The sequence below is a fragment of the Prionailurus viverrinus genome, chromosome A1, assembly GCF_022837055.1.
Source record: "Prionailurus viverrinus isolate Anna chromosome A1, UM_Priviv_1.0, whole genome shotgun sequence".
NCBI lineage: Eukaryota > Metazoa > Chordata > Mammalia > Carnivora > Felidae > Prionailurus > Prionailurus viverrinus.
Genome location: NC_062561.1, coordinates 117,640,450 through 117,654,877, shown reverse-complemented (window position 1 = coordinate 117,654,877; position 14,428 = coordinate 117,640,450). Strand labels below are relative to the sequence as shown.

Below are 14,428 nucleotides of genomic sequence, written 5' to 3'. Positions count from 1 at the left end.
TTTCTTCTTTATTGCTGAAATCAAAGATGTGAGCAAGTGCATCTGGAACCCAACTGGAGATCAGTACATTGTTTTACAATTCTCTGAGTTTCCAGAAATCCCCACACAAGTGAAGGAAGACACCTAAATAATATATTGGTTCTATGGAAATTGGCATTATCAATCCCCAGCCCTTTCTGAATGTAGCTAGTTCTTTTGAAATTCAGTGTACAGATAAGTACCAAGTAAATGAGCTCTTGAAAAATTCATTGACTTCTCAAATATTTTTTAAAAATTACTCATTCAGCAAAAGTTATTCAAGCATCTACTATGTGTGAGGCATAATGCCATGTGTTGGAGATACAAGTCTGAATAAAACAGAAACAGATTCTACTGTCAAGTTCCTTAAAGTCTAGTAAGGTTATTTAGTATATTTGGGCAGAGGAGCCATTTTAATTTCTCTTACTTTTTGAAAATTAGAATATTAGAGATCAATTTGGAAATAATTCACAGTAATGAACTTACTAGTCCTCACAGAAGACTACTAAAAATTATCATTAACATAGAAGGTCATCGCTTTTACCTTGTACCAGACTTTCAGTATGGGAATTCCAAAAAGTGGCCACAATACATAGTACTATACATATGGTACCTTCTCTGTCCTGTACTTAATATCCGGATAAAGAAGTTTTTGAAAATTGTCTTTAAATAAAAGGGAAAAACTTTCCAACAGCATAGAAATAAAAATCAACTTTGAAACAAGAGTAAGGTGTAATTGTTTCTAATCTTCAAATTTAGTCTAGAAGATCTTTTCTGGCTTTACTAAATTCTGTTCACTCAACAATAGGTGAATTCAATGGATCTACCAAGTTACTAACAGCGTCTGTTCTTCTGTCTTCTGGGTCTAAATGAGTGCTCAGCATATAGCTCCTCCAACTTTAGTCCCAAATCATATACCATATTGGCCAAAAAAAGAACTGCTTTCTATACTTTCCACAATGGAATAGTAGCTCTGATACTACCTAGGACTAAGTCAGCCAAACAGAGAAGACTTGGTCACAATTCTTTGATCTTTTCCTCTCTTAATGAAAATTCAGCCAATTTATGAAAAGAAGAAAAAAAAAGATCTAAACAGAAGAGCCACATTAAAATATCTCTATAAAGTGCTTCATCAATGAAAGAAAAATACTCTTTCCCCTGATTATTAAGGATTCATGCATTTGATCTCAGTTATGTAAAATGACACCATTTATAGCTGCACTTTAAAATATGACTGAAGGCATGTCAATCTTAAATTCTTCTTCTCTTTTGGGGATTTTCAAATTTGTTGAGAAACTTCAGTTTTCTTTCTAGTCATAAGCATTCAATTCTTGGAAAGTTCTGTCCTTCTGGATGAGAAAATGCCTTCAAGAAGAAAACCAATTTTTTCCTAATCAACTTATTTAACTGGGGACTAAATATTTTATCACTTAAAAATAAGTTTTTCTCTTTCACTCAAAATAGCCATAAAATGTGACTTTGGTTGCTTCCAGATTTTATTCATAGTTATAGCTAATTTAGACTTTCACAATGATGCTGCTCTTTTAGAAAAATTTCAATGTTTATTCACTTCTGAGAGAGAGAGAAAGAGAAAATGAATGAGTGGAGAGGGGCAGAGAGAGAGGGAGACACAGAATCTGAAGCAGGTTGGAGGTTCTGACCTATCAGCACAGGCCCTGATGCAAGGCTCAAACTCACAAACTGTGAGATTCATGACCTGAGTCAAATCAGTCATTCAACCAACTGGAGCCACCCAGGAGCCCCTTGCTCTGTCTTCTTTAGAACTACCTATTCTTGTATATCTTTTAATTACATTGTAGGTGGTAGAATGCTAGTGTGGATGGACAGTCCTCAGAAGGACCATCTATAATCCCGGGTCATGTCAGGTTGAAATCAGGAGAAGAGAACCAAGACAAAAAACAAAAGTTACATATATATGTATGTATACATATATATAATAAAATTATATAATTTTATAAAATATAATAAAATTATATAATATACATATATGTATATATTATAATTTTTGTTATAGATTTCCCTCATATATCACCATCTAAATGCCAAGTAGATATTAATTTTAAAAGTAGGATTGGATGGGACACTACTTTTACATAAAGCATTTAGAGATCATACATGTATGTGCTTTCTTGAAATTATTAAAAAACGACTCTTAGGTTGATAACTTCTCTCAGAATTTACACACTAAATTGTCATAGCATCAGATGCCCCACTAAACAACATTTTCATGCAAAATGTAAAAGCACAATCTGTTTTTCAAAATGCTGTAGGTTTATTTTTTTTCTTCAGTCTTCATGAGAATATTCTAGCCAAATCCAAGAGTAATTTGCCTTATAGCCTGCATTTTGTGTGCATTTATGACAACGTAAATGTAAAAATATTGAAATATTAATTGCAAATGTCAAAACATAAAATGAACTAAATGTATTGTCCCTAAAAACATGGTGTACCTTGAAGAAGGTACAGCTTAGAGAAAACACATTTTAATCTATCCACAAACTTCATTAACTACAAAGCTGCTTTAAGTATATTATAAAGAACATTATCTGACTGTACTCAACAGGGTAAATTACAAGATTACTGTTTTGGAACTCTATCTACATTGCTTTGGATAGAGAATTTGAGATAGTTCCTTAAAGTAAACTTGTTTGAAATCACCATTAAAAGATAATGAATCTATTTTTGCTCACCTATTAGAAAAAGAAAAGAGGCATTAAGACTGCATTACTAAGACAGGAAGCAGATAAAAAAGAATACACGAGGATTAACAAAACCCACAAAGTAAAATCAATATTTAAAGACGATATTACATCAACTAAAGATTCTTGATTATAAAAGAAAACAATCATAGCCAAACAATTACTTTTTGACCTAAACTATCATTAAAATTGGAGCTTTGCTTTAGTCTCACTCAGTGTCTTGAACCAGACCATTGGTCATAATCGGTTTGAGGAACTTGAACTCACTGGTCCCAGATCCTCCCGTCAGACACACCTCGTACTGGTAGCTCTGGGACAGCGTCCCCGCGCCGCTGACGTCCACCAGGTGGCCCGGAAAGTGGCCCTCGGGCCCCGAGAAGCGACCCGCAGACGCCGTCCGGCTCCGCCTGCACAGCCGCACCGCCACGAACACCAGCACCGAGAACAGGAAGAGCGACGACACGGACGCCAAGGCGACGACCAAGTAGACGGTGAGCGGGTCGGCCCACGCCTCGGCCGCCGCCACCTCCGGGAGCGGCAGGTAGGGCTGCGAGAAGCCGTCCACCAGCAGCACGTGCAGCGTGACGCTGGCCGAGCGCGGCGGCTCGCCATTGTCCCTGACCAGCACCACCAGCCTGTGCTTGACGGCGTCGCGCTCGCTCAGCAGCCGCGCCGTGCGCACCTCGCCGTTGTGCGCCCACACGCCGAACAGCCCGGGCTCCGTGGCCTTGAGCAGCTGGTACGACAGCCAGGCGTTCTGGCCCGAGTCGCCGTCCACCGCCACCACCTTGGTCACCAGGTAGCCCGCCTCGGCCGCCCTGGGCACCAGCTCGGTGCAGGGCGCAGAGCCGTTCTGCGGCGGGTACAGCACGAAGGGCGCGTTGTCGTTGTCGTCCAGCACCAGCACGCGCACCCGCGCCTGGCTGCTGAGCGCGGGCGAGCCGCGGTCGGCCGCGCGCACGCCGAACTCGAACGCCCGCAGCGCCTCGTAATCCAGGGACCTGAGCGCGAACAGCTGCCCGTTGTCCGCGTTGATGGACACCAGGGAGGCCAGGGGCAGCTGCGGGTCCGCGGGCGGCAGCAGCGAGTAGGTGACCTGGGCGTTGGCGCCCGAGTCCCTGTCCGTGGCGCTCACGCTGCCGATGTGCAGGGCGGGGCTGTTGTTCTCGCGGACGCGCAGGGTGTAGGTGGTTTGGCTGAAGGCGGGGGCGTTGTCGTTGACGTCGGAGACCGTCACGGTTATGTTGTGCTGCGTTTTCAGCCTGGGGGTCCCCAAGTCGGTGACGGTGATGGTGATGTTGTACTCGGATTTGGTCTCTCGGTCCAGAGGTGTGTTTGTCAGTAGGGTGTAAAAATTCTCAACAGAGGGTTTAAGGATGAAGGGGAGACTGTCCTCGATGGAACACATAATTCTTCCATTTTCTCCAGAGTCTAGATCAGAAACACTGAAAACAGCCACCACAGTCTCTGGAGAGTTCTCAGGGATAGGGCTGGTAATTGAGGACAATGTCAGTTCTGGTGGGTTGTCGTTCACATCAACCACCTGAACTATCACTGTTGTTTTTCCTGAAAGGCCTCCGCCATCTTTGGCTTCTATGTCCAGTTCATAAGTATTCATCTCCTCAAAATTCAAATATTTGACTAGCTGGATATCACCAGTAACTGGATTTAGCTGAAAAGTTTTACGAATTTCTTCAGAAGCATGAAAAAATGCATATGATACTGTCCCAAAATTTCCTGTATCTAAATCAGTAGCTGAGACAGTGACAACAACAGAGTTAAGGGGGCTGTTCTCTAGAATCTGAACCTCGTAGAGTGTCTGTGTAAATTCTGGGGCATTGTCGTTTATGTCTAAGACCAGGATGTGGATCTCGGCGATCCCAGACCGGTGTGGAGAGCCGCCATCCAGCGCGGTAAGAGTCAAAATGAACTCTGGCTGCTCCTCACGGTCCAGAGATTTGTCCAGCACTAGTTGTGGGTACTTTCTTCCATCCCTACGACTGCGTGTGAGAACGTGGAAATGGGAATTAGGAGTGATCGTATAGTTTTGGAGGCTGTTTCTTCCCACATCCAAGTCCTCAGCATTTCCCAAAGGAATCATGGTTCCTGGTGGCGTGTTTTCCAAGAGTTTCAGCTGCATTTCATTTTCAAAGAATACCGGAGAATGGTCATTTACATCTATGACGTGAAGCTCATTTGTAATAAACTGCAAAGGGTTTTGCAGTAATATCTGAAAATGTAGTATACATGGCTCCGTGGGGCCGCATAGCTCTTCCCGGTCCAATTTCTCACGCAGGTGCAAATCGCCAGTTTGATGGTTAAGCTGAAAATGCTGTTTGTTTCCTTTAGACACAACTTGTGCACCCCTCACAGCCAGTTCCCCTTCCCCAAGCCCTAGATCATTTGCTATGTTGGCTATTAAAAAGCCCCTCTCTGTTTCCTCAACCACAGAGTAGCGTCTTGACTCAGACCCAGCCAGAGACCCACCCAGAAAAACAAACAGAAACAGGACTTGCCTTTGTCTAAGAAAGCGCTCCCCTCTGGCCTCCATTGTGCTTTCGGCCATGTTCTTCCTGGAAATATTGCCAAGCTAAGCCTCTGGCAGTGCTAGGAAACGCAGTCTTTTGCCTTCCAATCTTTGAAGAAGGCCTAGCGAATAATTCTTTCCAGGGCTCAGTTTTGGTTGCTTAAAAATCTGCCCAGGCTCACAACCCCTAGTTTACGGCACTGGATCTGTGCCTTACGCAGTGCGCACAGTTCCTGTGGTTTAATTCGCCTTCTTAGACAACAGTGCCACCATGCGTTGGCTGGCAGTTTAAAAATCTCCGGAGAAGGTGTTTTGTTTGGGCGAGAGGGGTTTGGGTGTTGTTTCGATATTTTAATCGCGTATTCCCCTTATCAAACCCATATGACGCTGTTGGAGGAGGTTCTTGTGTTATATCAGTGAAACTAACACAACCGAGGTAAATGAAATGTGCTGTTATCTAAAAAAAAATCCCACTGTCTCTGGTGGAGTCCTCATTTACATGATTTTGATTCTTTATATGATTTCGCTGCTAGGGCTACTCCGCCTGCCCTTCTGTAATTATTACACGTAAACCTTAAAAGATTGTTTTTTAAATTATGACATGCTTCATATCCTATTTGCGTTTTTCTCTTATTTTCCAGAGTTTGTATAATGCGCATCAGTTGCATTTATACTCAGAAAAAAATACTATGAAAAGATTATCTCATGTAAGGTGACAAAAAATGATAATAGATCATGTCAGGGGATATTATCCAGAGACCACAAATGCCTAATTTCTATCAAATTTTCACAATCACTCAAGGAACACAGATTTCTCCTTTTTATAATTACTGGTTTCATCTATATTAACTATTAACTGTACAACTGTATTTCATCTGTGGAAATAGCTATTTGTTGAGTTTGTAGAAGTTAAGCATCTAGTGGTAACAGGACAGACTGTGTCTATATATCTTATATGGTTTTCAATCTAAGGGGGTAAACAGACTTTAAATATATGTTCAAACAAACAAATATAACAGTTTGTGCTATATAGGAAAGGTACTGAGTGCATGAAAATATGCAATAGGGGACCTGACCTAATGAGTTGGGGGGTTGAAAAAGTTTTGTCAAAGTTGTGCCATTTAGTCTGGAACATGAAGGATGTTTTCTAGACTTGGGATGCCTGGGTGGCTCAGTGGGTTAAGCATCTGACTCGATTTCTGCTCCGGTCATGATCTCATCATGGTTAGTGGGACTGAATTGGGCTCTGTACCTACAGTGGAGGGCCTGCTTGGAATTCTCTCTCTCTCTCTGCCCTTCTCCCACTCATGCTTTCTCTCCCTCTTTCTCAATAAATAAATAAATAAACATTCAAAAAAAGATGTTTGCCAGGCTAAAACTGTAAAATGGGAAGAACCCATAAATGAAAAACTGATATGTAAAGGCCATGCAATAGTAAAGTATAGCTATTCTAGATAATAAAAGGACAGTGCACCTAAAACTTAGTGTCTCAAGAGTAAGTGGGAAGAGAAGGATGGAGAAATAAACTGAGGGCAAATAATGGGTGACTGAATTTTATTCTAAGAATAAAACGAAGATATTGCAAGGTTTTAAGCAGAGAAATGAAACAATGCAAATATCACGTGTTCAATCTAGCATCTTCACAATAATTAGGAATGCTACATGAAGGATCCTCTATTAGGTTTACTCTTAATATTAGTAACGCTAAAATAACAGCGATTGCACTTCTATATCTTTGTATTACCTTAGTCATGATTTCAAGTTATAGAAATAGCTGTTATCCTTTTGATAGGACAGAAATTATGTGACTTGTCCAAGATTCTACAGGTAACAAGTTGGGTGATCAGAGAATTTTGAAAGTAAGATAGTGCTCTACATTGCTAATCTCAATAGGACACCTTTAAAATTCATATTATAATTTTAATAGTATAGCTCATTCAAATAAACATAATATACAATAATTTAAAGACAGATTAAAGAACATTAAGAATTAAAAATGTGTTTTAATGTATGGATCAGAAATTGAACTACAACAAATAAAGTTGGATGAATTAGGGAATTATACACTGAAATTTAAATTATAAAATAAAAAAAAACAGTTTCTCCATATGTATTCCTTAAGTTAGAAGGCAGGAGAGGAGACTCCAATTAAGCAGAAAGGGAAAAGCAAAAATATGTTGAACGAGAGAGACAGGGGACTGAAACTGCATATTGCTTGAACAACAGTGATCATCGGTTCAATTAGTAAACAAAAATTATATATGTAATTCCTTAAACATCAGAGAGCATTTAATGCCAGCAAAATTTTGTCCTATGAGTATCTTAGTGTCTTTAAATATCAAAATATCACAGGTGAAGAAAAGACACTTTTTCCTTTCAATCATTTAAAAATTTTGTTAAGAACTTATAATCTTCCAGTTACTACACTAGTCATGCAATAAAAGGGTAGCTAGTGAGACACATATTCAAGCACATAAAAAGAAAAAAGCTTTGGGGCACCTGGGTGGCTCAGTTGGTTAAGCTTCCAACTCTTGATTTCAGCTCAGGTTGTCATCTCACGGTTAGTGGGTTCAAGCCCCAGAACCGGCTTTTATCTGATAGCCTGCTTGGAATTCTCTCTCCTCTCTTTCTGCCCCTCCCCCCATCACACATGCTTTCTCTCTCTCTCTCTCAAAATAAATAAACTTAAAAAAAGAAAAGAGCTTTGAAAACCCTAGGAAACTGAACAGGGAAAAATAGTGGTGCAAAAAAAAAAAAAAAAAAAAAAAAAAAAAAGAAGAAGAAGAAGAACACAAAATAATGCCCAGACCAAGATAAATCTTTTCCTCACAGGCTTATTCCCAAAGGAATTATAAACAATCCAAAATTTTTGAAACATGCAATGCCAAACTACATTTGAAGTTTCTAAAATTTGGTGAAGGACAAAGACATGTTTATTTCCTCATATCTTTTGGATTTTAAGGACTTGCTCAAAGTTAATAGATGTTTGTAATTGCTAAAACTAATATTTTAAAAGGGGAATTGATGTGAAAAGTTTAAAGAAAAAAATTTTAATAGAAAGCATTAAGAATTACATGGCTTTGAAAACGACTGGACATATGCTACTTATTTAACTACATTTGAGAATATTAGTGGTTGATTTATTGAGCATTTTAATATGAATGGTTTGTAGAATCCAACAGTCAAGGTTGTCACAATCTCAAAGGAATCATAACTTCCATTTAAGGATACTTTAAGGAAATACATATTTAGAAAAATGTGAGACATTGCTTTAGTGTTCATGAACATATATATCTTACAAGTTTTAGCCAATGTGAGTGAAGAGAATTAAAGTTATACTAGTTTAAGAGAATATACAAAACACAAATATTCTGGAAAAAGAATAAGCTTATGTAGTGATTGCAAACATTTAAAAAATATTTTAAATTTTAAGTTCTGCAAAGTAACCTAGGAACTGTGGAAGGTGAATTTGGAAAAAGATGCTCTAACTTAAAAATTAAAGACTTCAGAAAATACAAAGTTTACTTTCACACTTTAAGTTGAATTAAGTTACAGTGAGACTAATCAACAAAAAGAAATCTGCATTCCTTACACCACAAACGAAGGCATTTAGAAACACCAGTAGCATGCACTGAATGGAATAGGATAGCTACCCAACACCAAATAAAAAGAATCCAAGTGGGCAAGGCAGTACAAAAAGACTTTACACAAATTAACGGAGACTAGGCTCAGTAGACCCTTATTAATTAATACTTAACTGAATTTAAAGCTATTCCTGAAACTGGGGTTTGCTTCATGAACCCTCTCCTCACCGAGACCAAGGAAATTGGGGAGAATCGGCTTGAGGAACTTAAATTCGTTGGTCCCAGATCCTCCCGTCAGACACACCTCGTACTGGTAGCTCTGGGACAGCGTCCCCGCGCCGCTGACGTCCACCAGGTGGCCCGGAAAGTGGCCCTCAGGCCCCGAGCAGCGACCCGCAGACGCCGCCCGGCTCCGCCTGCACAGCCGCACCGCCACGAACACCAGCACCGAGAACAGGAAGAGCGACGACACGGACGCCAAGGCGACGACCAAATAGACGGTGAGCGGGTCGGCCCGCGCCTCGGCCGCCGCCACCTCCGGGAGCGGCAGGTAGGGCTGCGAGAAGCCGTCCACCAGCAGCACGTGCAGCGTGACGCTGGCCGAGCGCGGCGGCTCGCCATTGTCCTTGACCAGCACCACCAGCCTGTGCTTGACGGCGTCGCGCTCGCTCAGCAGCCGCGCCGTGCGCACCTCGCCGTTGTGCGCCCACACGCCGAACAGCCCGGGCTCCGTGGCCTTGAGCAGCTGGTACGACAGCCAGGCGTTCTGGCCCGAGTCGCCGTCCACCGCCACCACCTTGGTCACCAGGTAGCCCGCCTCGGCCGCCCTGGGCACCAGCTCGGTGCAGGGCGCAGAGCCGTTCTGCGGCGGGTACAGCACGAAGGGCGCGTTGTCGTTGTCGTCCAGCACCAGCACGCGCACCCGCGCCTGGCTGCTGAGCGCGGGCGAGCCGCGGTCGGCCGCGCGCACGCCGAACTCGAACGCCCGCAGCGCCTCGTAATCCAGGGACCTGAGCGCGAACAGCTGCCCGTTGTCCGCGTTGATGGACACCAGGGAGGCCAGGGGCAGCTGCGGGTCCGCGGGCGGCAGCAGCGAGTAGGTGACCTGGGCGTTGGCGCCCGAGTCCCTGTCCGTGGCGCTCACGCTGCCGATGTGCAGGGCGGGGCTGTTGTTCTCGCGGACGCGCAGGGTGTAGGTGGTTTGGCTGAAGGCGGGGGCGTTGTCGTTGACGTCGGAGACCGTCACGGTTATGTTGTGCTGCGTTTTCAGCCTGGGGGTCCCTAAGTCGGTGACGGTGATGGTGATGTTGTACTCGGATTTGGTCTCTCGGTCCAGAGGTGTGTTTGTCAGTAGAGTGTAAAAATTCTCAACAGAAGGTTTAAGGAAGAAAGGAAGATCATCTTCAATGGAGCAAACCATTCTTCCATTGTCTCCCGAGTCAGGATCTGAAACACTGAATACAGCAATTATGGTCTCCTGCAAGTTTTCTGGGATGTGATCGATAAGTGTTGACATAGTCAGTTCCGGAGGGTTGTCATTCAAATCCATCACTTGGACAAACACCATGCAACTTCCAGATAGGCCTCCACCATCTGTCGCCTGAATAGTTAATGTATAACTCTGAATGGATTCGAAATCCAGTTTCTGTGTTAAAATGAGTTCTCCTGACTTTGCATTTATTTGAAAAGTTTTGCGAATATCTTCAGAGGCTTGGGAAAATACATAAGATATTTCTCCATAGGTTCCAATGTCCAAATCTCTAGCAGAGACTACGGCAACCTGGAATCCAATGGGACTGTTTTCCAGAACTTGCACCTCATAGAGCAGCTTTGCAAACTCGGGCGCGTTATCATTGATGTCTAAAACTTCAATGCGGACCAGGGCAGTGCCAGACCTGGGTGGAGTCCCGCCGTCCAGCGCAGTGAGAGTTAACCTGATCTCAGCCTGTTCCTCTCGATCCAGCGCTTTGTCCAGCACCAGCTGTGGTAATATGCCGTCGGAACTGTCTTGTAATTTAAGATGGAAGTGGGAATTTGGACTGACCGTGTAACTTTGGAGACTGTTGCTTCCCACATCTAAGTCCTGGGCACGTTCTATTAGGAAAGTAGTTCCGGGAGTGATACTTTCTGAAATTTTCAAAAGTATTTCTTTGTCTAGGAAAACCGGGGAATGATCATTTATATCTCTAATCCATAGCTCGGCCTGAAAAAACTGCAAGGGATTTTCCAATAATACCTGGAAAGGTAGCACACAGGGCTCGGCAAGGCCGCACAGCTCCTCCCGGTCCAGTTTCTCATTTAACAACAAATTCCCTGTCTGCCTATCAAAGTGCAAACGCGTTTTTTTCCCTTTGGAAACGACCCGAGCCCCCCGCGCAGCTAGGTCATTTACTTCCAGCCCCAGGTCTTTTAACAAATTGGCCACAAAGGTGCCACTCTCCATTTCCTCAGCCACTGAGTACTGCTTAGGCTTGGAAGCAACCTGAGCTATGCCCAGCAAAACAAAGAATATCAAGACTTGCCTTTGTTTTAGAAAGCGTTCTTTTCCCTCTCCGGCCTCCATCGCCTTCCGGTCTCCCAGCAAACTTGACCCAGCTTCGCCTCGAGTTGTCGCTCTTATCTCCCAGTATCTCGTAGATGGTGGGAGAAATGGAGACGCCTAGGGCCCTGATTTCCCGGAGCAACCACCTTAAAATGCCTCCCCTTCCTGCTTGTTTCTTCAGCGGAGCATTTGGCTCAAGGAGCGCGGGCTGGTAGCTCTCTTCGTTCTACTTATAATGCTGCAGCGCCACCCAGCGTCCTTCCCGAGTGTTGTGTTTATCCAAAACAGGAAGAAAATCCTAATCCTTTCTTTCAAGACAGATGGCCATCTAAAGGCAGTATTTTCAAGTAATATCTCAAAGTCTTATCTGCGTCTCCAAAGGCTTTTTCATTGCATCCATAACAACCACGGCAAGCATTGACAAATTTCCGTTCCAGTTTTCTCACAGATCGAAGGGGCTCTTTTTAAATGAGAAAAAAAAATCGACTTCGGAAACTGGAAGGGAATAACTTCAGTCCCAGGAGGAAACAAGGCTTTGAGTAGGCAGTTCCCAGTTTTATTTAGAAGTTGGGCATGTCTGCATCTCGGTGGTGTTTAGGTTACCATCCTCACACCCCAAAGAAACCAAAAACTATAGAAACCCAGGACAAGCACAGTATTCAAATGAGAACATTTTCTTAGGACGATGAAATATTCCTCTTACTCCTCTTTCTCTGGGGACCACTTTCAATTCACATTTCCCTGAAATTTGATGCATTTGGGCCACATGAAAATCTCCAAAAGTAGTCGGAAAATGTCTTCATGTTAATGTATTAATATTTTTATTTTCTTTTTTTAATGTGGTGGTTTTTTTTTTTTTTTGAGAGAGAGAGAGAGAGAGAGCACTCGAGCAGGGGAGGGGCAGAGAGAGGGAGACACGAACCCAAAGCAGGCTTCAGGCTCTGAGCTGTCAGCACAGAGCCCCATGCAGGGCTTGAACCCACAGACTGCAAGATCATGACCTGAGCCGGAGTCGGAGGCTTAACTGACTGACCCACCCAGATGCAGCAGGAGCATTTTTTACATAACCTCAAATCAGCTGTCACATCTAGCAATGCCAATAATTTCTTATCAAATAGTAGGTAGTGAATTTTTCTCAATTATCTTTTAAAATGTCTTTTTAGAGATAATTTGTTAAATCAGGTGCCAATCAAGATATATATGTTGCAATTTGTTGTTAGGTGTTTAAAGATTGTCTCTTTGTATTTAAAAAATGTTTATAAAAAGAAGGGTTATCAACCCAAAAAAGACATGTAGGAAATGTAAATGCATATTGCTTAGTGAAAGAAACTAGTCTGAAAAGGCACATACTCTATTTCTGCAACTACATGACATTCTGGAAAAGACAAAAGTAAAGATACATTAAGATTAGTGGTTGCCAGAGGGAAGGAGAAGGAGGGGAATTAGGAGGTAAAACACGTGAGATCTGGGAGGCATTGAAACTTTTCTTTATGATACTGTAATGGTGAATACATGACACTAGGCATTTGTCACAACCCATAAAACTACACAGAGTGAACCCGGATTTAAATTACAGACTTTAGTTAATAATAATGGGTCAATATTGATTCATCAATTATAATAAACACACCACACTAATGCAAGATATTAATAGAGAACACTGTGAGGGAGAGAAAGTGGGTATATGGGAACCTTTTGTATTTGCTCAATGTGCTGTAAAACCTAAAACTTCTCTAGAATATTGAGTCTACTAATTAAATATTTGTATTGAGAAATGTTTCAAATACATAGAAAAGTTAAGAGAATTATACAAACATAATTCTAACTTCCATCCAAATTTAAAACTTATTTTTACCATATTTATTATGTCTACATATTTTTTATCTTTATATATTTTTATTCTACACACAAATACCCCCTTTTTTGCTTACCCATTTGAAAGTAATTTGAAGACATAATACTTCACCTCTATATATTTCAGCAGGCATCTCCTAAGTATAAAGTCATTATCCTACATAATTATAATCCTATTAGCACATTTAACAAAATTAATAATTCCATAACATTATCTAAAATCCAATCCCTATTGAATCTCATTTTTCTATTATCTTTCCTCAATGTCTTTAACTTTAGTAAGAATTCATATGCACTCTTGATTTCCTTTTACAAATGCACTTACTTTCTTGACCACTTGTTATAAAGAATGTCTTAGAAGATTTGTTTTTTAACAGTTTCATGATTGTATTGGTGTTGCATCTATTTATTGTAAAACAGTCCCGTCTTTTATGATACTGAGTTTTTTTTTCAGTATCCAGACTCATTGTCTTGTAGGTTGTTCTACATTCTGAATTTGTCTTGATTGTTTCCTTGTGGTATCATCTGACCTGTTCCTCTATCCCCTGTATTTCCAGAAAACTGGAATGGATGATTTATTAAATGTAATCATGACATAACACTTTTTAAAGTTCTCATTTATTTTCTGTAATTACGTAAAAAAAAAAATTGGGCAATCACAGGTTCCTTAACATTTAGAAAATAAATGCCTACTTTATTCTGTTGATATTAGTTTTTCTTTTCATAATTATGTTTATATTAATATTATAACAAAAAATGTAAATTCATTTGATAGCAAGTGTTCTGGCACTTATCCTAATGTGGAAATTGTGGGCCTGTGGTAATACTCAAACAATTTGCTTTTGAATTACTAAGGATACAAACAACTAAGTTTTTCCATAATCCATTAAGATATATATTTTACAAATCTCAAGCAAGCAGGATTTCAAAATAAAGGTGATTCGAGTGGGGGATATGAAGATGCTGTTTTTTTGCTTCCCCCAGAATGAATGTGCAACTAATGGTTGGGAAAGGGACACCTGCATAAGAACCTTGGCATTTTTTGCTTTAGGAGAATTATCATAGTCTATTAGTACAAAGTGTTCCCTTGAAAGAAAGTCTTGACCAGGCATTGCCATGGGTTCTGGCTAGTATTGTGTATATACTGGACTACGTCTCTTTCTCTCTCTCTCCTAGGGATATG

General features: G+C 41.4%; 2 protein-coding genes across 2 annotated transcripts; both read right to left on the bottom strand.

The window, feature by feature from the left end:
• Positions 1 to 2,177: 2,177 nt before the first annotated feature.
• On the bottom strand, positions 2,178 to 5,818 carry PCDHB3 (protocadherin beta 3). The gene has a single exon (XM_047870348.1). The coding sequence runs from the start codon at positions 5,302 to 5,304 to the stop codon at positions 2,947 to 2,949; it is 2,358 nt and encodes a 785-aa protein (XP_047726304.1). The 5' UTR covers positions 5,305 to 5,818; the 3' UTR covers positions 2,178 to 2,946.
• Positions 5,819 to 8,063: 2,245 nt separating this feature from the next.
• Positions 8,064 to 11,816, bottom strand: PCDHB2 (protocadherin beta 2). The gene has a single exon (XM_047877686.1). The coding sequence runs from the start codon at positions 11,410 to 11,412 to the stop codon at positions 9,019 to 9,021; it is 2,394 nt and encodes a 797-aa protein (XP_047733642.1). The 5' UTR covers positions 11,413 to 11,816; the 3' UTR covers positions 8,064 to 9,018.
• Positions 11,817 to 14,428: the final 2,612 nt, after the last annotated feature.

Excerpts from the sequence above, each read along its gene's own strand:
- PCDHB3 (XM_047870348.1), bottom strand. The coding sequence starts at position 5,304 with ATGGCCGAAAGCACAATGGAGGCCAGAGGGGAGCGCTTTCTTAGACAA.
- PCDHB2 (XM_047877686.1), bottom strand. The coding sequence starts at position 11,412 with ATGGAGGCCGGAGAGGGAAAAGAACGCTTTCTAAAACAAAGGCAAGTC.